The 26,026-nt window shown below is 34.8% G+C and overlaps 1 protein-coding gene across 1 annotated transcript in view; it reads left to right on the top strand.

Annotated features, from left to right (window-relative positions):
• LOC136984379 (trichoplein keratin filament-binding protein-like) overlaps nucleotides 1–6,616 on the top strand; it is a 31,836-nt gene extending 25,220 nt beyond the window's left edge. The window contains exons 10-11 of the mRNA XM_067281348.1: nucleotides 4,998–5,143; nucleotides 6,316–6,616. Coding sequence (XP_067137449.1) covers nucleotides 4,998–5,111 — 114 coding nt within the window. The 3' untranslated portion in view covers nucleotides 5,112–5,143; nucleotides 6,316–6,616. The remainder of the gene's footprint in view (nucleotides 1–4,997; nucleotides 5,144–6,315) is intronic.
• The last annotated feature ends 19,410 nt before the right edge of the window (nucleotides 6,617–26,026 follow it).

Here is a 26,026-nt window from a genome sequence, read left to right as displayed (position 1 = left end):
TATTGATAATGTTATAAGGTCAAGCTACATATGTAAGATAGAAAAATGACAACTTTCAGATAATATATTTATACAACTGACTTTAAAAAAATCAGTTGTATAAATATGTTCTATCAATTAGGTTAATTCAACCCAACAATTTCTAACAAGTTCTAATTTTTTATGCAATTTTAACATTGAAAACAGCTTATAACAAATATTAGTCTAGTTTCCTAACACCAATAATTAGAATTTGTCATCTGTTCGATGACAGATTCTAATGATTGGTCTTAGAATTTTTTTAGTACATACATAACATTTTTTCTTATTACTTACATTTGAAATATCTAACTTATTTGAGAAGATTGAAATATTCATTAGGTTCCTATTTTTTCTTCTTACTTTAAGTTTGCTTTAAAATGATATCTCATGAAACACTTTTCATATTTGAACTTTAGGATTTTATAAACATTTCTAAGAAATCAGATAATCTAAATTTATAGTTGACAATATATTTCATTTTAAGAATTTTTGAAAACCCATTACATTCCTTTTTACTATACATTTTCTGAACATTATTTTATGTGAAACAGAAACTTGTGAACTGAAGATTTAACAGTCAAAGAATAACTTTAAATGTTTTGAAAAAACAAAAATTTATTTAAGGAATTAACAAATGTATAAAAAACAAGGGTTATACTATACTGTATAATTATTCATTTTAATTTATTAATAAATATTTTATGACACTTACTACAAATGATATTTTTGTAAGATCATAAGTGATATTTAGAGGTTGTCTATATTTACAGATAATTTTCATTTTTGTAACCAAAAATATAATTCTTTTTCCACATAGTAACAAATTTGCATTATAAATTAAAATTAAATGAAGTTTGTTGCTCTTAATTTTAATTTTTCTGCATAAAATAAATGAACAGATTGTTATTTTGAAGATCGTTAGTTTACAGAATATATTTCACAAAATTTAATGTATTTCTATAAAATAATTGGTCTAATTTGTAAAAATTTATGTGCATACTTCAAAAATGTGAATTGTAATTGCATTGTAAAATTTTTTAAAATTAAAAATAACATTAATAAAATCTTTAAAGCATTTTACATTAACTTAATTAAATATAAAATAATTTTTTTCATATTTTTATTTCTAAGAAAAGGCAGATTATTTAAACAAATCCTTATTATTTATATGTGTCTACCACAATTATCAGTTGTTATATCCTTTTTTTAAACAGACAGTTTGACATTTTATCATTTTATGATGATTCAGCGCAAATTATGAAAACTATTTGAAAATAGCATATTTTATTGTTTCCGACTATAATATAATTTATACATTAACTTGAATCTTACATTCAGAAAATTTAATTTTATTGGGAATACCATATACAGACTTATTTCAACAATCAATAACTTATTTTCAGTCTCTCTGAAAACTTTAATTTTCTTCAATGGAAAATGTAATGTTTATATTAAGATAGATTGCAAATCTTAAAGTAATTTATCAATTTTTTTTTATTAATCTATTAGCAGATTATCCTGAAGTATTACTTAAAGGTATTATTTAGATCATTTAATCTAATATTTCTTTTTATTTACATTTTATGCAATTTTTTTTTTATCAATTTATTTTTTTAGCATTTAAAAATCTATAATTGTTCAAAAAATTAAAATTTTAAAAATTAAAGATAAATAAATAAATAAAATAGAAATTTCAGTAGGAAATGCGTAAAATATTGTAATTTTTCGATAGCATCTCCATATGCTTCTACTTTATTTTTGATTAATTATTCAGTACTTTTATATTAAGATATTGAATACTGTAATTTTATTGTCCTTGTTTTCAATAATTTTTGTAGACATATACCATGAACCATTGCCAGAGACCATTTCCCTATATAGTAATTATTATTAGAAAAGAATAATTAACATAATTTTTCATTACTAATCTTAACAGAAATGAAATTTTAAATAAAGTATCTCTCAGTAATTCATTTATTAAATATTTATTACTTAGTTTGAAATATATATAAGCATGGGCATCTGCAGAGGGAGGCAGATGGGACACTCGCCCTCCCTGCGATCCAGTAAAAACTCCACAAATTGTAATCATAAAAGTGTTTGAGATATGTAACCTTACACCTTTGATACTTTGATACAATACTATATTATATACTCTAGGAAAAAAAACCCAAAAATTAAATAAATAAATAAAAATTTATTGATATAATTATTTGTTTCCTCCAGGAAAATTTTCTGTAGAGATCCATGTATATAAGTACAGTATTTTAAATATAATTTTCAATAATTTAATGATTTATTGAGAAAAATTAATATTTCACTTATCTGTTTCTATTTAAATTTTAAAAGCTGGAGAAACAATTCTTGTAGCATCTTTTATTCATATATATTTTTTAAGTTCTCAAATATTAAATATTTATTTAAGCATAAAATGTATAAATAAACTTCCGGAACATAATCTTCTCGAAAAGGATTTTTATCAGTTTTACCGATTTAAAAAATGGGAGATAAAAAACTAAGAAACTTTCTTTAATCTTATTTGAATCTATCTTATAAATGTTTACTAATTATAATTATTTATATTTTCAACTTAGAGTGGTATTTATTTTAGAGTGTTTTATACCATTTACAGCTGTTGTTAAAAGTTAAAGAAAGATAATGAAGATCTGCATTCAGAATGAAATATGCAATTGTCAGTTGTGTTAATCCTTAAAATTCCTAGCTCCTGGAAATTTCTGATCTCACTGTCGTAATTTTATCGATTTCTAGACAATCAAATGAATCACTCTTTATTTTATTCTTTCTCACAAATGTTTCTATAGTGATAATCATCTTTCATTGATTGTTAGGTATGGGACATACATTAGTTTCGTTAGAAACATCTTCTGCAATTTTTGGTAAAAAATCTTTAGAAAAATGTTTGCCAATAATTGCAGAAGGTATCTTTTATGACAAATTAAATAATAATTCCATGTTTTTAATAAAAACTGACCTAATGATAAAATTTCGAAATAACGTTTAAAGCCATTGCGATAATTAAAAATACGTTATAATAGAATGTTGCTGTAGAAGATACAAATGATTACGTACTGTCGTTACAACAAATTAAAAAGGTTTGTAAATTCGGAAGAAGTGTATAAGTTGCGGCGAAAAAGTTTGTTTTTTGGAATTAAAAGTAGAGAAATCCTTCGATATTTTAATGATTAGTAGAGGAAACAGGCTATTTAATTACCAACATCGGTCAAGAAGCAGGCAGGTGGGAGCAATTTATAATCGAACTCATTCGTTAGACAAAGTATTAAGAGAGATGACTGTTTGACATACGCCATTGCCATTTAACGTAGGGAAAGCCGGCGTCATTCCGCAATTGCGCCAGAGCCAGACTAAAAACAAAAGCAAAAGAAAGAAAGAAAAAAAACAACTCCGACGGGCTTAAGACTGCCAAGATAAATTGAACTTTATGACTCCTGGGATGACAGCATGTCATTACATCTACATATTTACGGGTTGTAAGCAATGCGGAGGTGCTGCGCATTTTATTACCCAGGGAAGTGTCATAAGCAAGAAGTGACTGGGTCCACTCATAATCCCCGGGATTGCCAGTCAATTCCTCGGGGACCCAACTTCGTTTCGACTCTTCCTTACCAACGCCGAATGAGCATTAGACCGCGGTTTTGGGCATTTGATTTACGGCTTAACCTTGATGAAGATTTGTGAATTACTTAGCTCAGGCCGGAAGTCGTCGTCGACAACTAAACATAGAAAAGAAGATAATTTTCGCGCCAAATGGAAAGAACTCGTTTAGAGTCGGACCGAATCTGGAATTTGGATAGAGTTTCCCGTAGGTTTTCAAGAGTGCAGACATCAGAACGGAAAGAGACGCCGGCCGTAAATCCCAGTTCTAACCACGACGGTAATCCAAGATATCTGGATGGCGCAGTCGACCGTGCGTGCGTGGAGGGGAGATTGGTGTCAGCATCGGTCCGTCCTTCCCCTCTTTATCTTCCCTCCCTAGAGAACTCTCCTGCATATAAATAACATCATTACAGGCTACCCCGACCAGCTGGTCATGACTTGAAGGGAAGAGGAGGAGTGGTGGAGATAATAGCGCTCGAAACTGGGAGGTGTAAAGACAAAATCCTCCCGTCGATTGGACTTTTTTCTTTTCTTCCGAGTGTATGCCGGGGGAGGGGGCTCTATTTTGCAGTGATTTCCGACATCCCGAGACGTTTAATAGCCTACGTCACCTAACCACCCGCGGCTCGAAAGGTCAGAGGGTCGGGGTCACGGGTTTTAACGTTGTTGTTAAAAAAAAATATATTGCACTTCACCACTAGGCTCGTGTGTAGTGCGGGATAGTCCACAATGGGAGAGTTCTAATTTTTAAAAGAGAATTTGTCAAACGGAATAGAATTGTCATTCGGGAGAATCCGTTGTTACTGGTGATCAATATTTGTCGCCTCGTTTTAACCTGGCGTCAAAATAATTGTCCTTTTAATGAACTAAAGAATGCTTCGGAACTGCTGCTTAGTCTGTTTTAACCTTGGCTGGCGCATTGCATCCAGAAGAAATAGTCTTTTTTTTCCTTTTAGTTTTCCTTCGACCTGTTGTTTATTAAAACTGTTGCGTTTCAGAAGTCGAGCATCACGATATTCATCTTAGTTTAAAAATGACCAGAGAGAGAGACCGAGAATGTACACGTGGTTGGGGGAGTGGCGTAGACGTGACCGGCCGGGAGGCGTAGAAGAGGGAAAGAAGAAGGCAGTGATCGAGGTCAGACGCAATTTTCTCTTTTCTACGCTTCGACTATGCTTGGGGGACGGACGAAAGGAAAATGACGTGTCAAAAGAAATTTATGGGTCGAGTAAAGAAAAAAAAGCGCCAGTAATGGAATGCGGCACCCTCGAACCCACCTGAGTGTACCTGGATGCCAAAAGAAGGGTTTTTCTACATTTTTTTTAATATTCTCTTTTCAGATCGAAAATCGTCTATCGAAATATGAAGAGGAAAAACGACAGATCGAAGAGGAAGTAGCAAGAATTAAGCTGCTGGAAGTACAGGAACGAGCTTTCCTGGAAGAAGAAGGATGATCGATGTCGATTCTAACACTCTCATCCCTCAGGTGTGAAGAAATGCCTTTCAATTATATTTTCGAAATGCCTCTTTTAAATAAATCTCCAGTAGTGTTTCGTCTCTGCGGATACGCAGCGACATTTAATAGATTAGGTTTTGTGATCTTAACGAGAAACGACTGGGCCGGATAATTTACGATTTTCGAATTTCTAGCAGGCCACTAAAGTTGAGTTAAAGTTTAACGTCGGTTTCGATGGAATGGAAAGTGAGTCAACCTCCGTTCCGTTTCTAGATTTGGTTCCAAACTCGTGGTCCAGATAAATGACGTAGACTAGTTGATTACCAAGTCTGGCCGCTCCACCGCCTCCTCTAGCGGTGATTACGGCGGGTTCGGTATGTAACCCAGGGGAGGAATCCCCGGCACGAGATCTTGACCGCACAATCATAAGTCAGGCGTCGTTGATTAGAGTTGCGAGTTTATAGGGGGCCCGACGAGACCACCTACAGCTCCCCCACGGCCAGTAAAACGGGATGGGACGGTCTTGTTGCTCCCGCATAACCGGGCGAGGCGGAGTCTGGCCGTCGCTTCTCCATTGGACTAAAGTTGGCGTGACGTCACCGGGACCCCACGCCTCATCCTACTAAAGTTGGCCACTAATTCCGACTTGCCAATGTCATTCCCAACCCTTTGCTGCCAAATGACTCGTGCAATTGAATTGGTGCCGGTCGCGATTGGCAATTAAGACTCATCGACTGGGTAAAGAGCGGCATGCCTCCTCTTCCCGCCTAAACTCTATTAAGGCCGCGCAAATAGGAAAAAAACGCATTTTTCATTATTTTTTTCCAGTTCGGAATTTCGGGCAAACCGGAACCCGTGTCGTATCGGGTTTATAAGACACTCCCGGCCGTGGGTAAATGATAGGTTGGGTCCCGGTTGCGGCCTCATACATCACGGGCCCTCCCGAACCTCTCCCCCATCGAAACGGCACAATAGGGAGGCTTTGTCTTTGGACCGACAAGTCCGCCAGCCATGCCGAGAGTGTGGGAAAAGGAGAGGAGAGAGCCGTCCACCCCGCTTTCCGCATTGGCCGTATCCTCGCCCGAAAAACACTCATTTACTGCCGTAATTACAAGCGGTGCGTCATTACTTTGACCAAACTGCGAACAGCCAATCTATCGTTAACGTTGTTTCTAATCCCTTCTGTTGTTGTTCCGTTTCAGCACCAGCCTGGACGCCATCCACGTCCGACACGGTAGGAACCGACGCTCATTTCCAGGCCGAGCGCGATAATTAAGAAATTAAGACAGTTAATTGGGAATGTTACAGTTCCCTCATTAACACTGATAATTAGCGGCACTCCCGGGAACTTGTCCTTAATGAGGTGTCAAGCGAAGAACTCCGACTCGAAGAGATACGCACTTTTTATCTTTTTATTTAAGCTCGCTCTTTGCTTTTTCGTTTTGTCGTCACTCAAAGAACTTATATGTAATCTCGCACAGACAATAAAAGAGTCTCAGACAACTGCGGCCTTTCTCTTTTCTAAAAGTCCTCGACTTAGTTCGTGCCAGTCCGCTCCGGGAAACTACTTTTTTCTCCCCCCTCGTTCCACCGCCTGTGTTTCTTTCGTGGGTCGCCAGATGGCACGACTTGCCATCCCGTTTACTAGTACCAGACTATCAAATAACAATTACTCGAATGAAAACAGAAATGAATATTAACCGACGGAAAATCCCGTGTAGCGACTCCAGAGAAAAAGAAGAAAGAAAATTGTTTAGAGGTGTTGTTATTTTTGTATCCTCGTCAATAAATGTCTTTAAAGGGGGGAGGAAAGAGCGTAATGAATAAGGTGTCGTCGGACGGAGCGGTAATAAATAAGTTTTCAAAAAGTATCGGGAGATGACAAAATATATGATTATTCATCCAGAGACAAAATCCGAGAATTCCCTTTGGAAATTTCTCGACAATTCGCTGACAATTTTCTATCAGTGGACAGACGCGTCGAGCACAATAGGTGGTCCAAACACAATTTGCCACGGCATAACGAGAAATCACGGCGAAATTGCCTATATGCCCCGAGGGATAGCCGGAGGTAGGCAAACTGACGGATACCGTTCAACATGCAAATCTCCTGTTTACTTCGACGACAGGTAATACTTGTCTCGCACTCCAGGGTTTGGACTTTCCTGTCATACGACTCGGCCGGGTAGGTAGACGCCATTTACAGGATCCGACTCTCTCAGGAACCCGACATCCTTTATAATACTGAATAGACAAACGGGCCATCGAGCCGCGCGGCCTTGTTTATCGTGAGGCAACGTTAAAATTTAATAAACCGAGAGGGGAGGACGATGCCGAGACGATTCTTTTCTTCTTCCTCTTCCCCGTCTTTTCGTAACGAGCGGGACAAGTTTCGTAGAACGGCGTTAAAGGATGGCTTCTGGGAACTCTATTATCTAGCGGAACAGAGCCGTATTTGTTCAAAGGTGATCACTTAGAAATTGCAGTCGTTCGTAAATATTATTCGGTCGGTGTTCACATCGGAGGAGGGAAAAAAGTGGGGTCGTGCGTTTTCTACTCCCCGAACCACCGGTCAATATTTGACTAAAACAGAAGGGACGTTGCCGGGAATGTTTGCTCGATCGTATCGCATATCCCAGGACACGGCATTTTAGATGTCCCGAGCCATCGATCATGTCCTTGCCAAGGTAAACAGCTAGGGTGACTTGTAATTTCCCGTCAAATCGGCACATTGCTTCCCCTATCGCTTTGACGAATGACGGGCGTTTAGACGAAGGTGGCGCGCACGATTACGTTTATCAGTCCTTCCCATAGTGTCGCCGTAAAATAAGAGTGGGGAATGTGGTCCTTTCCCGCTGCCAGGAAATGGATGAAGTAAGAGAATGTCACTTCGGGTTCATCCGCACTTAAAGCCAGTTACTGGAAGAAATTTTTTTATTTATTTTTTTATTTTCCCATTAAAAACCCAGACCGTAATTAAAAGTGCCAGAACCACTTAGCGCTTAAGAGTTTTCCGCATAGTTTACGTAATTCCTTCTCCAGGTGCTCTGGTCCTTTTAATTAAGGTGTGTCGGTGAGATCCCGCTCCGGTTTCGGTTCCAATCCCCCGTCGAAAATCCCGCAAACCAGTGTGGGACTTTGTGTGTAGGCGAGCGAAGAGCAACAGGAGCGTCGTCCAATGCGGACAAAATCCCAATAATTCCTTTTTCCGTCCTCCACTTTGGCGATAGAAGTAGGACAAAGACATTCTCCTACACAATCCAATCAGCGATTCAATTTATACAGAGAGAAATCTATTTACTTCCCAATCCGCGACGTGTTTCTGTATCATTTACCTCCCGCTGACGGTCCGCCCTTTTCCCTCCATCCCCGTTGTCATGACGACGAAAATCACCCGCGCAGTATTTTCCCTTTTTATTTTTTTTTCTTTCATATTTTTCCTGCAAAGAATCTTCTAATCAGTCGAGAACTTTCCATAGAAATGCGGGTCGTTCGGTTTCTAGTTTATTTCGACCTTTCCGACCGTCTTAAACGCTATCCGTCTTACACAAAAAGTTCCATTTCGTTTAATGTCGATCCCACTGCCTATTTAGGATATAAAACCAGCAAACTTAAAAGTGTCGTACGGAAAACGAGTTCGTAAATTGCTAAAAAAAGAAAAAAAAAAGTCCTAGCCAGCTCCGTGTTTTCAGAATATTAATTTTGAATTTAGAAGAAATCGAGGGTTCGTTTAATGGGTATTACTTTCAATATAGATCTATTTGTCCGTGTTACCATCAGAATTGCCAATGGTCAACATTGAACTAGTATCGTCGAGGTCTCTCCCACTCTAGAGAATAGTCTATCTGGCAACCACGCCCTTAATGAGTTCCCATAGGATTTGTCTATATACCATATGTTGCCTCTCTAGCATCCACTTCTCTTTTCCATAGTTGTCTTTTGATCTCGGATCATTTTTTACACTGTTTTTTCAGTCGGAATCCGTATTTAAATCTATTAATTTGATTATTTTAAGGATAAAATAAGGTTATAAGGTCGAAGGTTTAAATTTATTTGGTGTCGGAAGAATTCCATACGCCGCTTTGAAAGTATTCGATGCGAAGGCTCGCGAAGCGTCCCGTTTATCACCTTTAAAAAGTGCCTCCCGTTAGCAGACTAAAACAATGGGCAGCAAACTTCTAATTATCTCCGCTCGCAGCTCGCCCCTAACACTTTATGAATAGATTAGATTGACAATTAAACGTTTTCGGACAAAAATCTACAATAGCAATCTTGAGATGACGTCACTAGCGGCCTAATTCCTGATAAGATTACCGTGCTCTCCCCTCGCATTTTCAGGTAGACGGCCTGACTGGGTGTCTGACTCATCGATCCCTTCGAGCCCCCTCCGTCGTGACGTCATACCGATGAGTATATTGTTGGATTATCCAGTCGAGCGGATCCGTTGTTCGGTTGCCGGTGCTAGTACCTGTTCTTGTTCTGCGGTGGGGCAACGTTTGCCCGGCTCTCCGACTCGTAATTGCTTGGGTGGTTGTACCTGTCCCAATATATCTGTCAGACGCCACCGTATATCTGTCGTTCCGGATTGTGGTTACTTACCTTGGGGCCACATCAAAACTTTTTCGATTCCGTAAGAATATCCGATTTATGATTATTCCGATTGCTAGACGAGAAGGGAAAAAAAAGCGCCTTCGTACTTTAGAGGGATGTAAAAATGCCCGTCGCCCCCACCCGATCTAGACATTTCTTATAAATTTTTTTATTTTTATTTTATTTGGTTTTATTTTTTCTTTCTCGTGAAAGGCGGCTAATCGCCATCTTGGTTCGGCGACGTTGACCTTTCGTCTTGGATGCGCTCTTCATTGGCGTCATCAAGTTTCCTACCGAGGCTATCAAAATGTCATTTAGGTGCACGTGCTGGTGACAATAGCCGAAAGAAGTCGCTAATACGACGGGCGTCGAGATGGAAGCGAACAATGCCGACTTCTATTAGGGTCATTACGATTCTCGGTAAAGATGGTGTATTTCTTGCATTGGACGTATTTTAATAAAGCTTAATTATCGGCCCAAAGCGCGATTGTAGTTATTCTGATTGCCTCATTTTTGCCGCCGTTGCATATTATCCCGTGTCCACCGGCGTCTCTTTTCCAATCATTTCTGCCGATAAACTCATCATTCTCCCGGAAAACTAATGACTGCGCATGTACTATTCGCTCTTATCGTCATATTAATGAAGTGAGGGCCAAGCCTTCTATCGGGAGTCGCATCTCGGCGCGTGCAACCAATGCCCGGATAGTAATCGATAGCGTCACTTCCGATTGCCGTCACATTGGACGACGTTCTGTTCTGCAAACGCGAACCCAAATTTTCGACTGTCGAAAGAAACGGATCCATTCTTCCTCGCGCTAAATCCGCGTTGCAGAAACAAAAGAGGGTCCGTTTCTCCGTCCGAGTTTAGGCCACTATAAAATTGTTAATGACACCGTTTCCCGTTTCCTGTCTTCACGTCCGTTCTCCAGATAATTGCCGCGATTTTTTTCCTCTGTTAGGAAGATCCTAAGAATAGTAATTCTTTGGTCCGGTCATAAATCAGCGAATAGCAACAAGGATAGCAAACGTGTTTCATCCCGAGGGATGTTTCGGTCCGGACGTAGATCGGATGTTAACGACTTTTGTGTGTTGGAGGAAGAGTTTTATGGAACCTGGGAGCGTGGGTTTGCCAGTCGAGATTACTAGACAACAACAATAGCTGGCGTCGACCTGGAAACCTCTGCAAGCACCAGGAAACCGGGTAACGATAAGACACACGGGCCTCATCTATTGTCGACCTCAGTTGGAAAGAGGCGGGTCCGAACCGTCTTAAGTAGTTAATTATAAGCTTGAAACAACTAGCCTCCTCTTATTCCCCTTTCTTAACTGATTTTCCTCTCTCGTTTGCTTAAAAAATTTAGTCTCGGAGGAATTTACCCTTTCTTCGTTCAAATTTTATCCATGATCAAACATGGATAAAATAAAAAATGAACCGAGAAAAACACCGAAAACGCGCTAGATTGGGAGGAGGATCCTTAAAATTATCCCGTAACTTATCCGGTTGGTTAACACGCTGTTCGGTTTGTTAACCAACCGTTCCTTCAGAAATTATGAATGGACGAAATCTACTTTTTTAAGACAAGTTAATTATCAGTTAACGAATCGAGAAGTAGATAAGTAAGCGAAATAGAATAGATAGTCAACAATAGTTAACATTTAGGGTGATATAACCTCTTCAAATAAACAAATAAAAAGTAAAATAAAATTGTTAATAGACTAAAAACGGCAAATTTCATTTTCAGTTTTCTTATCTGTACATCGAGCAAATTCTTCTTTCGCCAACTTTAACCGAATTGAAATTAAGGTTACTTGATGGCTTATCTGTTAATGGTAACACAAATTCAAGTCCGTTGTCACGATCACGTGAATGTCGCGTCACGAGAGAGTAATTAAGTGTTTACAATAGATAAGCGTCGAGTCGTGAACGCATTAATCTGACGTCGGAGATTAGAGACGAAGGTTAACGAAAACTTCTCTTATACCTCGACTAGGGTCTCGCCGTAATGTATAGAAATGTACGCGGTCACGTGATTGGGTAATAGTTAAAAAAATAAAACACAGAAGGAAGAGGAGGATAAAGTCGAGTTTCGTCGCTCGTTTAGACACGCGGCTTTCCTAGTTTCCGCTGTTGCTGGCAGAAAATTTATCCTCTAAACATTAAAGTAAAGTATAAACAGTTTATTATGTAAGAGGAAGGTTTAAAAAAGCTTATATATATATATGTATATTTATTTATTTATATTTTTAAGTTGGCAAACCGTTCTTATCGTGAATATTAGCCTGCACGCATCTTAGTTTCTTTTTTATAAGATGGCATTTTTAAAACACTTAGGAATTTACGACGGCAAAAATGTCGCAAATTGATATTCGTGATTTTTACGTGATGTGTTGATGCCCTCGTAATATCGGCGTGCCGACCGAAGTAAGTAGCCGTTGATCGCCGATCTAACCTTAACTGCTGTTTATTATAGCGGTTTTTATGTGGATTAACTTATCCGACAGCGATCTAAATAGAATTAAGCTACACTAAAAACGCATTTAACACTAAAAGGACTTGTTGGAGGAGTTCGAATTGGCCATACAAGTGCTCATTTTTCCGCTCGAACTAACACTAAAAAAGTAGCATTTCCAGAGAATTTAAATGATAGAAACTCTCGGAGGATTTATCTTAAATAATGTAAATTTTCGGGACGTTTCCAATTCTAGAAAACGCTAAATTGATCATTATAGAATGGACTAATTAGAAAACACGCTATTGAATAAGTTTATTTTTATACTCCGTGAAAAATTTCTATTTAACACGCGACGCATAATTTATCGTTTTTTTAAATAATATATTTGTTATTTAAAGATAAAAATTTGATAAAATTATCGTTGGTTTATTGTTTTTTTTTCCAAAGAACTAAATCTTAAAAGTTGTAACATGTTTTGGCAAAGAATGCCTTAATTAAAAATGTGAAGCTTAAAGATAATGTTTTTGTTATAGGAGACAGTAAAAATGTAGACACACTGTAGCTTGTCTGTACTCGAGAAGACCAAGAATAGTGGCTTAATTTAGGCACGTCATCGAGAATTCCTAGAAAGCGGCATTAGGCGAGTAGCGAGTCCCATTCTGTACAGTTGTGTGTGTCTAGACCTATATCACTTATGACCGACATCTGCTGCCAACATCTCCATCTTCGATAAGAAAAGCGAATACTTTACCATCTTTCTTATTTTTGTAGCCGTAGTCTCATCTTCAATTTTCCCATCCAAATCGAAAAGTATGTGTGATCAACTCGAATTTTTCTCATTTGCAAACGCGATCGCTTACCACAGGGAATTGATAGAAGCGCGTGGGGAAATTAACGAAGAGTAAACGTTCCTACCTTGTCAAAAATTGTCACCCGAACGGGAGAATCGTCAGCTTCGCTCGGATAAATCGTAGTTTAAGGGGTAAAAAAAGAAAAAAAAAAGGAAAAAGGGAGAGAGAACGAGGGCGAAAAATCCGCGTAATGAAGGAGTGGCGTGGAATTGGCATTGTGTTTGAAGTGGCGGCTGGTCAAAGAGTGTGTGCAGTGGAGCAGACCATCAATTTACTTGTCCTCCCAAAACCTGTTGCGGTCTTGTACCTCTGACGTGTGTGTACGCCTAATACTTAATTGTGAAAATCGTTAATTATACATTATTCGGTTTTGAATAAACTCCGCGTTTACCTTTTCTACTCTGTTTAACTATCAACAGCTAAAGTTATCGCGCTCTTAATTATCCTTTTATATAGGATTTTTCTCTTTTGTTTGTTTTTATAACAGACTCGGTTTTGTACACATTCAATGGATAAAATCGTAAATATTCAACGTATTAATAAATTTTATTAAATGGAAGTTACTTAAAAATCAAATTCGGAGTTTTTCACAGGCATTTAAATCGTTGTCGTAGAGGATATCGAAGGTAAAAATAGCTTAAAAATAAAAAAAATTTTGAAATGTTAAGTAGCTTAAACTGACTTTAAGTTGCAATTAAATTTAAAATATTCTAAATTGCTTTGAAATTAGAAATTTCTAAGCAATTATTACTTTCTTTTGTTTAAATATTTGATTGATACTTTCACTCTTATTAAATTTTGCTATTATAAAAGTGAAATGAAAAAAAGAATAATAATCTATTAAAAACTTCTAACTTAAAAAAAATAAAATAGGCGAAGAAGTATGAAAATTGAAATTTGTTTGAAGGATTTTTCGAAATTCTGAAGAAAATTGTTTTTAAATCTCTTACAGAATAAGTTTTCATATAACGTTGATTTATCTCTACTATTTTCTGAGTAGTAATAATTAAAATAGAAGAAACGTGTCATTTAAGAAGAGAAAGAACAAATCTCAAAGTTACGTTAGTATATAATTCAATAAGTATCTCTCTCGTTTTTTTTTTTAGTGTTTTTTTTGAACTCAACTAGAGGACATGGAAGAAATAGGGAAGAAAAAAAGTAAGAGTAGCGTGAGTTTAGCCGACGTTTTATTGAAAATACCAACTTTTCTGCAGAGGGAAGATGCAGCTGCAAATAGAGACACCTGCACAGTTATTGGACATAAGACCCGAAAATTTCTGCTATATTATCATCCTTAGAACTGCAACAGAAGAATGGTAGAATGCACACGATCTTTGCCGGATTTACATCCAATTTATCGATTTCTTTTTTTCTCTTTTTCTTCCTTACGATTTTCCTATTCTTATTATTTTTTATTATTATTTTTTTTTAATAAAAACTGAAAATTTGACAATAAATTAGTCTTTAAAACGAGTTAGCTTAGGCACAAACTTCTACTCCAGCTAATTTTTCTTCATTTATCATTATAAACGCGGGATTAGACATTTGTTTTTCTAAGATCATTCGTCATTGATGATCATCTCGATTCACATCTGTCTAATGATCATTCTGGTACTGATTTCTTTTCTTTGCTAATTCAAATTTTCTGTTTAAGCTATAAGAATTTATATAAAGTTTTATGCGTTAGAATTCGAATAATTAAAAAAAAAAACAAAAAACAACTGTATATAGGCCCACGGACGTCCGCACGGGAGGGTGAACTGGGCACTGGAATCGAGTAAAAACTTCTTGTTTCCTTTATATTGTAAGCTTATACATATTATATACGTGTTTTTGTATCGATATAACACCGTATTCTATAATCTATTTGTGTTAAAACCTCAAAAAATTAAAAAATTAAATGAAAATTATTGATGTAATTAACTTCGAGCTTTGTCCCTCCCCTGGAAAATTTTCTGCGGATGGCCATGTTTAGGCCTATAGAATTTCAACCGGTTAAAACCCTTTTTTTTAATTTATCAATTTTATTCGGGGATCTTTTTTTTTATTATTTAAAAAAAAGAGAGAGAAAGAAAACTCCCAAGTGAGAACATCAATAAAAACAGCATCTATATCTTTTGATCAACTTACATAGATAAAAGTGTACTTTAGGTTAACAATATCGACTTACTACGATCAATGAAAACGTCGATTGTAATTAGCAGGCGAGTTTTTCTGAAGTACTCTGATGACTCCAGATTTTTCTCAATACCGAGGATTAATGAACGACAGAGGGGTCAAGGGCGCATATGCAGGGGTTATCGCTATAGTTTGTGTTTGTCCGATTGATCGCTTCTGTCTTCAAATCCAATTGCGAACAGCTGAAAGTGGCTTTGTACTGAATAATATATACATCAAGATAAATGCATTCTTTCTCGAATATCTTATTAATTTTTTCCTCTTGGCAATAATGAATAAGTTAGGCGCTTTCTAAAGTAGCCTGAAAATATTAAAGTTTAGCGAAGTTTCGGAAAAGAGGCCAAATATATAAAAAGTAAGGGGAGAAATAAAAAAAAAAAAAGTTAAATTGTTCTTATTTTATTTAAATCTAACTCACTTGCCAATTTATTTTAAGAAAAAAATCGGATTGAAAATGTCCGTTTCTTGTTAAAAGAAAAAAAAATCTTAGTTAATATTATTTTATTTTCCGTCATAATGGATATTTGTACGTAATATCGGTTAGTTTAGAAGAATATTCGTTTCTTTAAAAGTAAATTAATTACTTTAAATTATATTTATTTTCGTTTATTCTTTTTTAAATATTAATTTTCCTATAAAAAATCCTCATTAAAAAACGTGTTTGCTTTACCGCGAATGTGTTTTTTCGACTTAAAAAAATGCCTGGTTTGTAGGAACACGTGTTCGTTTCCTTAAAAACGTTGATAGAAGGCATTAATTTCTTTATTTTACGACTCGATTTCCTAAAGAAAATGCATTCATTATAGTTAAATAATCGGTAACTTACAATTTCGATAGATGTGAGTTATTTTTGTGTGGAGACTATTCACAGGAATTGTTTATTCAAGACGTGGTGATTATTTTAGAAAATGCAATATATTTAAGTTATATATTTAAAGGATTCTTTGAAAAACTTTTATTCACATGCTAATTACGTTGGAAAAGAAAATAGTACTAACTCATATTTATTTATTTATTTTTTTATAAGCATTATGCAAACGAAGAGAAGTTAGGCATTAGAGACGAAAACTTTTAGAAAATCTTTTCTTTGAATGGAAACGAATCATATTCGTTTAAAATCTCGATCTTTTCACAATGACCCAAGTTGCGCAAGGTAATTATCGATTTTTAGAGACGACTGGAAGCGATTCATGCAAAGAAATCGCAGGAAAAAGAAGGAATATTCATTAAACACGATGTCAGAACAAGGCCGGGTTTCTATCTTCGGATACTGCAAGAAAACTACTGTCGCTACTACTCGAGTTAGTAACTGGAGTTGTCACGCCCAGCCCGTCAATAATTAATTACCCGAAATCGTTGGCCTAGTACCGAAATTTCTAGAAAAGAGCTAATTATGAACGAATCCGAAAAGGTTTGAAGCCATTCTTCTGGCGTTGTCGCCCGAAGATTTAGTACGAAGAGGAAACAGGAGCCAGTGTTCCTGATAAACATCGGGTCATCGCTGTCTCTCTATGGGGTGGTCGTAAATAACACGTCCCGGGTTGTAGGCCGTTTCTGTCTTGTTTGTACAAGCTGTTTTCTAGATAGCTCTCTACCGAACTCTGCCGAACGTCACGCTTTATAATTAAAGGCCATTGCTGATTGGATGCGGTACACACCTTCTCCACTAATTATCTACTATTTACGAGTTATAATAGGTGGGTCGGAGCCGGTCTCCACCAATAATTATCTTATTAGGTCCTGTATCATTTTGATCTATCGAAAAGTCTCGGTCTCGGCTTCAAACCTACATTTGCTGATTGCTCTATTTTCTATATTTTTGCTGCGTCAATATATAAATCTCTTATACATTAATTATGTAAGTATTATGCAACTGTAGTTATGAATAACAGAAAAGTAGAAGGATCTCGAAATTCCAAAGGTATGTCTAGCCGAAATGGCTGAATAATTGTCTAACCTTCCTCCATTCTGATTGATAAAACACAGTAACTCATTTTAAAACAATCGTTCCTTCTAGCAATCAACTGTTTCTTCTTTAACAATCGATATTGTTCGATCATCTGTTTGATAAATAGATTTCTTTTTCCAGAAAGCTTTGTTGGATTGAGTGACTTAATGCATCTTTATTGGATTAAGTGATTTATTTAACAGTTTTTTCTTGCCTAAAATATATTTTTTGTATTGTAAATTATAACTCTGTGAATTACAATACACATCATTTCTGGTAGATGATGTATTTTACTTCGCTGAATGAATCTACAGATTACGATTACAAATAATCAGATAAAATAATTAAAAATTATGTAATATTTTGTAAATGTTGATGATTTTCTTAGTAAAAATACTATATATTCTTTCTTTTTCTTATAAAAATCTTCCTGTGAAGCTTGTAGACGTCAAATATCAGTTATTACATTATATTTATAAGTTAAATAATCGAATAAAACAGATTATAAGATTATAAATAAGTGATAAACGTCATTTGCCTACAGTGCTATAATTAAAAGCTGTATTAAGTTCAATCTCTAATAAAATTTTACGTAAGAATAACTGAAAAATGATGTTTTCGATCAAAGTATTTTTAGAAATCGGTTACATTCATAAAAACAATGTAAAAGCATGCCAATTACTTTCATTAAATTTCAGTGTAAAGCGGTCCTAAATGTGACTTAAGACCCCATTTTTAATGATTGCATCTTGTTTTTATTCCAACTTTTCTTGTAATGTCAATAAATCAGTGATTAAAAAGCAATACCGAATGAATGAGCATTTATGAACGTTATGAATATTGATGAAGAATTATTAATTTTACTCTTATACGATTAAAATGTCTACATTAACAGGCCTATATCAATTAAGTACAGACATTTGCTGTTTTTGTCGTCATAATTTTCTAGAAGGGAAATTTTTCTTTAACCTCTCCCTTCACTTCAAACTCAGAAAACACAGAAATGTGCAGATCTGATACTTTTAATGAAATTAAGTGTTTAAATTCAAAATTAACAGGCAAGCAGAAGGAAAAAAATGGAACAAAAATGATTCATATTTACTAAAATTGGACTACAAAATTCCATTAATTGGTGACACGTGGTAAACAGTTTATGCCTAAATTACAGCAATTATCATATCTGTTTATCAAATATCTACAGGATAAGTAAACAAATCAGCTTTACATATAACGAAAAATTATGTTTTGTTTCTTCGACTCGATAAGATAGTGGCCTAATTTATTAAAATAACTCTATTTTTGGAAGAGGAATTCAAAAATTAAATCTTTCCGGACAAATTTTAATTTAAAATTCATAGTTTAATCTAATATTTATTATAAAACATATTCATTTAAATAGTACATCCTGGAACCAAACAGTTTACGTTGTAACCTTAGAATTTAGAACTTATTTGTTTACAAAATTGCACGGTCTTTTATCTTTTAAAAGTATTCTATTTCTTGTAAAACGGAGAATATGTACTGAAAGTATAGGAATAATAATATATTTTAATAGTATTTTAACATAATATCGATTTATAACACACTTCACAATTACGCCTATGTAAACTTTAACCACAAAACAAAGTCTTGACTGCAAGAAGATCTTTATTCAAGCAAGAATAATAATAATATACAAGCCTTTATGTATACTTTTTAAGAGCAGAACTTTTATCAAAGGGGTTAATTGGTTCCAAAAGTATTGCAAGATACCACACATATGGAAGTGTTTTTACACGAAAGAGGTGACAGTACATTGTAAAGATGGGACAAACAGATTAGTTTATGGCTTATGTATTATATTGCTGCGGCTATAATCCAAATAACAGTATTATAGACTATATAAAACATAAATAAGATTATTATAGATCCTGTCATACGAAGTAGACGATGTAACTTATGTAAAGATTTAGAATTCGAACAGCTGATTGCCGGCATGGATACGTTTTATCAAATTTATAACTTTGTAAAAACTTTACAAAGTTCATAAAGTAACTTGCTAATTTAGAATTGTTTTATATTGAATTACAAATAGAAAACTTATCGTTCGGAAGTAAGAAAAAATTGATAACTTTTGATTCTCTTAAACGACGTTAGAAGAAGAATAATCAATGGACAGATCAAAATCTAGCGAAATGTCATAGTGTATTAAGTGAATGGAAGTTCCGAATTGGCAGTTAGATATATGAGAAAAATTCGGTTCCTCCATTAATCTTATACGCTATGTTTTTGGAACGATCAAAAGTCTGGGAGAAAAAAGCCCGAAGCTAAACAAGAAGTAATTTGCTAATCAGAAATTTTCTTAAATTCTTTGTAATAGCAACGGAATCAAAACTCGACCGTAATTTAGATCGTATCGATCAGAAACGACTTTTAACTCGAATTTTTATAATGCCGTATCGAAAGGTTTAAATACTTTTAAACTATATAAAAGAACCATTAAGATAACTTTTTACGGATTTCGATTGTAATAATTATCAGGGGAAAAAAATGTTATTACAGTTTGTGTTTGACGAGGAAACCTATTGATTCGTTAAATAAAATTTGAATATTCAGAGAAGCGCTTGTTTTCTTCTTTCATCTGCCCAAGAAAAAAGATAAAATTGGTTGTGAGTTTAAAGACATTTTTTCTTCTTTTTTTAAATCAAATGAAAGATCAGAGATTATAAAATGACAAAGTAAATGGCGACTTTTTTCCGGTCCTGGTCCATTCGTCAAAATTAGAGAAAGAATTCGGATATAAAAAGGAAGAAAAGAAGAAGAAGAAGAAGAAGAAAGAAAAGGACCAGGTAGAACCTTGAGAATAAATGATTAAAAGAAGCGAGTGATCATTCAAGGCTTGTAGACAAATCCAATCCTGGTGAAGAATGTTTTTAACTCTCGGAAATAAAAAAAAAGAAAAAAGAAAAAGGTTTGGGAAAGAAGAAAGTGATTGATACGAGGAGTAATCCATTAAAAGCCGATAACACATCATTTTGTTGTTGTCAGAGCGGGAAAAGATCTGATTCCGTTTGATTAAGCGTCACCCAGGTAGCCTTTGGACGACGAGTCTTGTTTGTAGGAGAGATAGGAAAAGTTGGTTTATTAGCGCCTTCCTTGATCAACACGACAAGTTGAGAGAGGAACGAAGGAAAAAGAAGAAGCCCAGTCAATTACGTTGTAGTGGCCGAGATTGATTGCAACTAAACCAGGCTATTGTTTTTACTAACTCTTAATATCTTGTTGACAATCGATCTATAGTTTTTCGACCACTTTGTAATTAACGTGGAGCAAAAACTCTTGTTTTTAAAGACGTTTTATCTACAGCCCAAGTTCGAAAGATAAATTATGGAAACTTTTCCTTAGCCTCATCTTGGATAACGTCAATTTTGGTAACTTGTTCTCGGAGGTTCTGGACGAAGAAAGGAATCCCTTTCTGTTCTCTTGATGTTAACCTGATAATTTAACCTTTTTTTCCTTCTTCTTCTTCTTTTCCTCGCCGGAAAACTGAAGAAATTTTTGCTTTTAGGAAAATTTATCAACAAGAATATAACTGAGACGAGTTCCTAACAAAACTAATAGTAAAATAGGACTAATTTGTAAGTTCTGATCTACTGTAATCGTTAGAACGTTTCGAATCGGTTTCTATTTATAGGCTATATATGTGATTTAGCAAAGGCCTACTCTAAAAATAAAAAAAATGTCATTCTTTTTTAATGAATTTTTTTAAATTTCCTCTTATAATTACACAAAATTTTCTCCCGCTTCATGAAAACAATCATGTACAGTACAGTACTGTACTGTACAATACACAATTGTTTTTATAAAGTGAAAGAAAACTTTACTAAAACTTAAAACTTTGAAATATGATTTAAATACACAAATATACATAAATGATAAAATGTAGTGTATAGCTTTTAAACAATCATCAATGGCGATCAACAGAAAGATACAGTCTGCCTAGCTAACTTTTGTATTACTGAAGGACATAATTATTAAACTAGACTTACACAAATGTGAAATTAGGTTAATATTTTTATGATCCTAACACAATTTAAACACAACATTGTGTATTTCATTTAAATATTCTTATAATCTCGAAATCTCTTCCATTGGTCAACTATTATTTCTCAAACTGATGGTTATAGTTTGAGGAGCGAGTAATTGAAGTCAAATTTAATGAAATAAATGAATAATTTTATAACATATTTATTGAAATAGCTAATTTAAAAAAAATTTTAATAATTATGTAAATTTCACGAAATTTATTAACTGAATTTTCAAGTTTTATATGTATATATTTATTTATTCCGTATCTTTATTGTCTTAAATATCTCATAACTTTTCCACAGTAAATAAAGATATACAGTATTTCAGACACGTAAAAGTGAATTAAGTAAAGAGCTAATTTTTAACAAGATTTAAAATATTTTTTTTTTAAATTAATCTAATTTATCGCTTTATAAATAATTAACAGAAATTAACAAAATATTTCGGTAATAAAAAAAATATAAATTGAAAAAATATTGTCCTTAAGCTTGATTCTTTCCTCCTGTTCCGTCTTAACAAATAGTGTAATTACAGGTAAAAGTCGCTTTTTACACGGGTTTGTTAATGAATTTCGAACAAATTTGCAAATGCATTAGACACAATCGTAGCGTAGGAAGGAGAAAAACAAGCCGTTAAGCAAATTATCTACGAGAGAACTCATCAAAAATTGGGATTATTTTGCTTTAGTAATCTGCAAATGAAATTCATCTTTAGAAATAAATTGGGTTTTAAACTTTTCTTGTATTTTATCGAAAAACTTAAAAGTTGGAATTACACAAGGCCCATAAAAACGAGACTGATGTGGAAAAATCTAAACTCCTATAACTATAATATTAATATTAACCACAACTGATGAATTTATGTAAAGTTTGGAAGATGTCGGCCAATAGAAAGTAAGGAAAGAGAGAGGGAGAAAGAGAAAGAGAGACGGAATTAATTAAGGTTGGAAGAAAAATGCGGGAGAAGCATCGATTCGAGCAAAGTTGGAAATGTATTTATAAGGCGCAAAATTAAATATCACAAATCACGTCTCGGACGAATGAATACCGAAGCAAAAGCGTGTTTATCGGAACAAAACATTGACTGGTTCGAATTAATTATTTATCAGGCAGCAGACGACGTGCGAGAAATAAAGCTCTCCCTGCAGACAAGAGGTAATCACATTTGCTGTATTACCCACATCGAGTTTCATTAATGTTGTATCGAGTCACTGAAATATTCAGAAAGCCGCAAACGATCACACTTCTTCCGTTTCTGAATGAATTCCCTTCTCTTAATAATGCATTAAAGACACTTTTCCTCTCCGTCGAATCGGTGGTAGGCGAATGATGCCACAACCAGGACCACACCGTGGATAATATGCTAATCTGTTGTTTCCCATTCTCTACAAAATCGACTCACAGGTGATTCTAAGTCTCCGTCTCGCAAATTTTAAATATCTTCCAGCTCGGATCAATTATTATTTATAGATAAAGTTATTAAGAAAACTCGATCAAGAATTTATAGTGCGCTCTCCTGCCTTAAATAGAATTAACCACAGAAAGCCTATTCTTTCTCTCTTTAGTTTACTTGTTAACTTGTTTATTTACTAATCTCTGAAGATTTCACAAAGGTTTACTATAATATGCATTAGGCCTATTTAATATCAATCTCTATAGATTTACACAAAATTACATTATAAATTTCAACCTAATACATGTTTTTTTTCTGTATTTAACACCGTTTAGAGAAACGGTTGAAGCTTTTATTCTTTAGCTCGGAATCTAATTAGAAATGCACGATCGCATTTTGTATATTATTAATGATCATTCGAATTTGTCTTTAAGATTATTTCTCAAAAATAAAATAACTGACTAACTTCATATATTATCCTAATTACTCATATGTTAATCGGTTCGTTTAAATATACCACAAACATGTTTTTATTTTCATTTATCATGTTTTTGAACTGTTTAAACATGCATTTCCATTAGCATGAGGGTGAAATGTTAATTTCTTTATAGGGGGTTTGTTTATTTTTTTCTAAGTTCTTACAATACCTGTTTTTAAACACTGCATTTGAACAAACGGACGTTTTTCCTGTTAATGTCGAGAAATGATCGATAGTTCGAATGAGTTTTAGTACGAAATTAGAAAACTTCGCTTCATTTCAAATGTTCCAAGAGAAGATCGGATTAATTTTTATAAATCTTTAAACAATTCTTTGTACTTTTATTAGTTTATTATTGATGAAAATCTCTTTAAAAAGACTCAAAAATTCCTTTTAAAATTCTTCTCAATAACAGATTTAAACTGAATTGATCTTCGAAATAACGATAAATTTACAAGTTTTTCCAATGAAAAAAACTTTCTGAAGATCGAAAAATCAATTTTTGAGATTTTTGAGTCGTCTTCTCAAAATTTTCTTACAACTTACGAGTTTAACAGTCGTAAGGCTTATAGAAAACCGTACACTAATCTATTTGTAATTTTGTGTGTTTGCATCCGATATAATAAAAAATAAAATATATATATTTAAATTTGGAATATCTTATTCAATTTATTTTTGTATATAAAAATACTGTATAATAATTTTCATGGAAAAAATGATCAATTATTTTAGAAATTTTCATATGTAATATTTTTAATGGAAAAAATGTGACTTTCTCTCTTTAAGCAGCTAAGCTTACTTTATTCCTGGTATAAAATCCAGTAATTTATATAACTTTGTTTTAGATTTAGATCCTTATTAGTTCTAAGCAGCATATCTTTGAAATAAGTTTTAAAGTCGTAGACCATTTTTAATCCAGTTACCCTTCGAATAAAGTGTTTGAATCCAATCTCTATAAACCTAATTTTTAACTTCATAAATATTTAACAGGTCTTATACGCTTTCAAATATCTTAAAATATTGGCACTGCGGTGGGTAGCAGTTGTCACGTATCCGCTTGATTTGGTGGACCAGTGTTATGGACGAAATTCCTAGAATTAGTTATCGCGACACATTAGCAATCCCACTCTTTCTGAGTTTCTACATACTTTATAATATACCAGAGAAAATTAATTGTTTGGAGGAGTAGGACGAAAAAAAATTGGGTGGATAAATGCGAGGTTTATTTTTACGGATATAAAAAAAAAGGCGAGTGGAGTATAACGATTAACCTTTAGGCTCCTTATGTGGGTTTCTTTTTAATATTTACAATGCTATGTTTTTTCGGTGGCTCCTTGTTTGTTGTAAAGTCCTGACACGCAGACGACCTACGCATTTGTATAGTTTACTACGCTACGTGTCCATAATTTTCTCGCGAGGAGGTATAACTCGTGTCGAAGTGTGCCCCAGGGTTGTACAGCGACACGAGCAGTGACATACAACCAGCGGTTGGCGTCGCTAGACATAGAGCCGCCACTTGACCCCGGGGTCGATTCCTGTGTTTCTCTAGGTAGTCCTTGTTACCGCTTTCATCGTCCAACTTCTCCCACGACAGACACCCGCTGACCCACAACTCTCTAAACTATGCTTTATCTCCGTCTCACAGAAAGTCAAAAACAACATTTAGGCAAACATGAAACCCTTAATTGTAGCCTTTCCGTAAATCTTCATTGATCCGACGACGGAAGGAAAAATTCCCGTACATGGGTGGAGTCGCCAAGAGAGAAATATTATGCGGACAACTCCATTCATTATTTACGAATGAAACATAAACAAATAGTACAGCATGACTGAACGAAGAATGATAGTCATGTCACCAAAAGCACGATCAGTCGAACGAATGCAACGCTTGCTTCACAGCGATAACGAAAATGATTCGTAAATTTGATAAGAAACAAACAAAAAAACTGCTTTTTTCTTAAAATTACTTCCAATGGCAAATCATCTCTTAAGCAACACCCACCTGATAGCTAAAGTGGTACGCACCGAAACGAAACTCCAACAGTCGAATGATAGATAACATAATTTCGAAGGAAAAAATATGAATAAAAAATTTAACCCAGTTTTTATCGATTCAAATTTAATTTTTACAGTTTCAATAAAGAGAAAAACTGTAGAAAAAATGGCAATCCGGCGGATGGAATTTCTTTCAACAATTACATCCGTATCCCTGATATCATTACTGGTTACTAATGAAATCGGACGTTGGAAGATTTGCGTCGATCCTTAAGCCACCCGAGCAACCTCAGATTTTTAGCGTCGAGCAAACAGATAGAAGGGCTTTGGAGAAATTCGCTATCTCTAGAGGCAGAAAGGCATCTTTAGTTGGCTGCAATTCATCATCGGAAACAGACAGATGTTGCTAAAGCCCCCTTGCAAACTTTTGTCTGATCAAGGGATAGACGCTGTTACTTAAGCATCCGGGTTGACCTTTACGTAGATCTCCGGTAGATTACTTAAAAATGGAAATGGAAAGGTGTTGTGACCCTGTTCCCGGACTACAAGACACAAGAAAAATTCTTCGGTTCAGGTACCCGGCTTGTCTCCAACTGATGGATGATTGTTAGATGGCCCCGGGGCCAATCGCACCAAGAACAGAACTCCTCTGTTTTTCTCTCTCTCCTACAAATATATTATCCACCTGCTATTGGTTTGATAGTGAAAAGGAATTTCCGACAGAAACAGGGTTGGTCCTTCAATAGCAAAACCTTAATTTCGGCAAAGTTATAAGTTTTAGGAAAATTGCGAAGGGTGACTGCTGCGAGCTATAAATAACTCGAGACTCCGGATATGTTTAAAGTTGTCGTTATCGAAAATTACTCTCGTTTCGTCTCTAACTCTGATTTAAACGTAAAAGAAAAGCACGGCAAAGGTGTATTTATATTTATATTTTGCATATGTACAAAGGCAATGACC

This window comes from Centruroides vittatus, unplaced genomic scaffold, assembly GCF_030686945.1.
Source record: "Centruroides vittatus isolate TY-2023 unplaced genomic scaffold, ASM3068694v2 contig_918, whole genome shotgun sequence".
NCBI classification, from domain to species: Eukaryota; Metazoa; Arthropoda; class Arachnida; order Scorpiones; family Buthidae; genus Centruroides; species Centruroides vittatus.
Note: the sequence above shows the minus strand (reverse complement) of the source record. Positions and strands in the feature narration are given on the sequence as shown.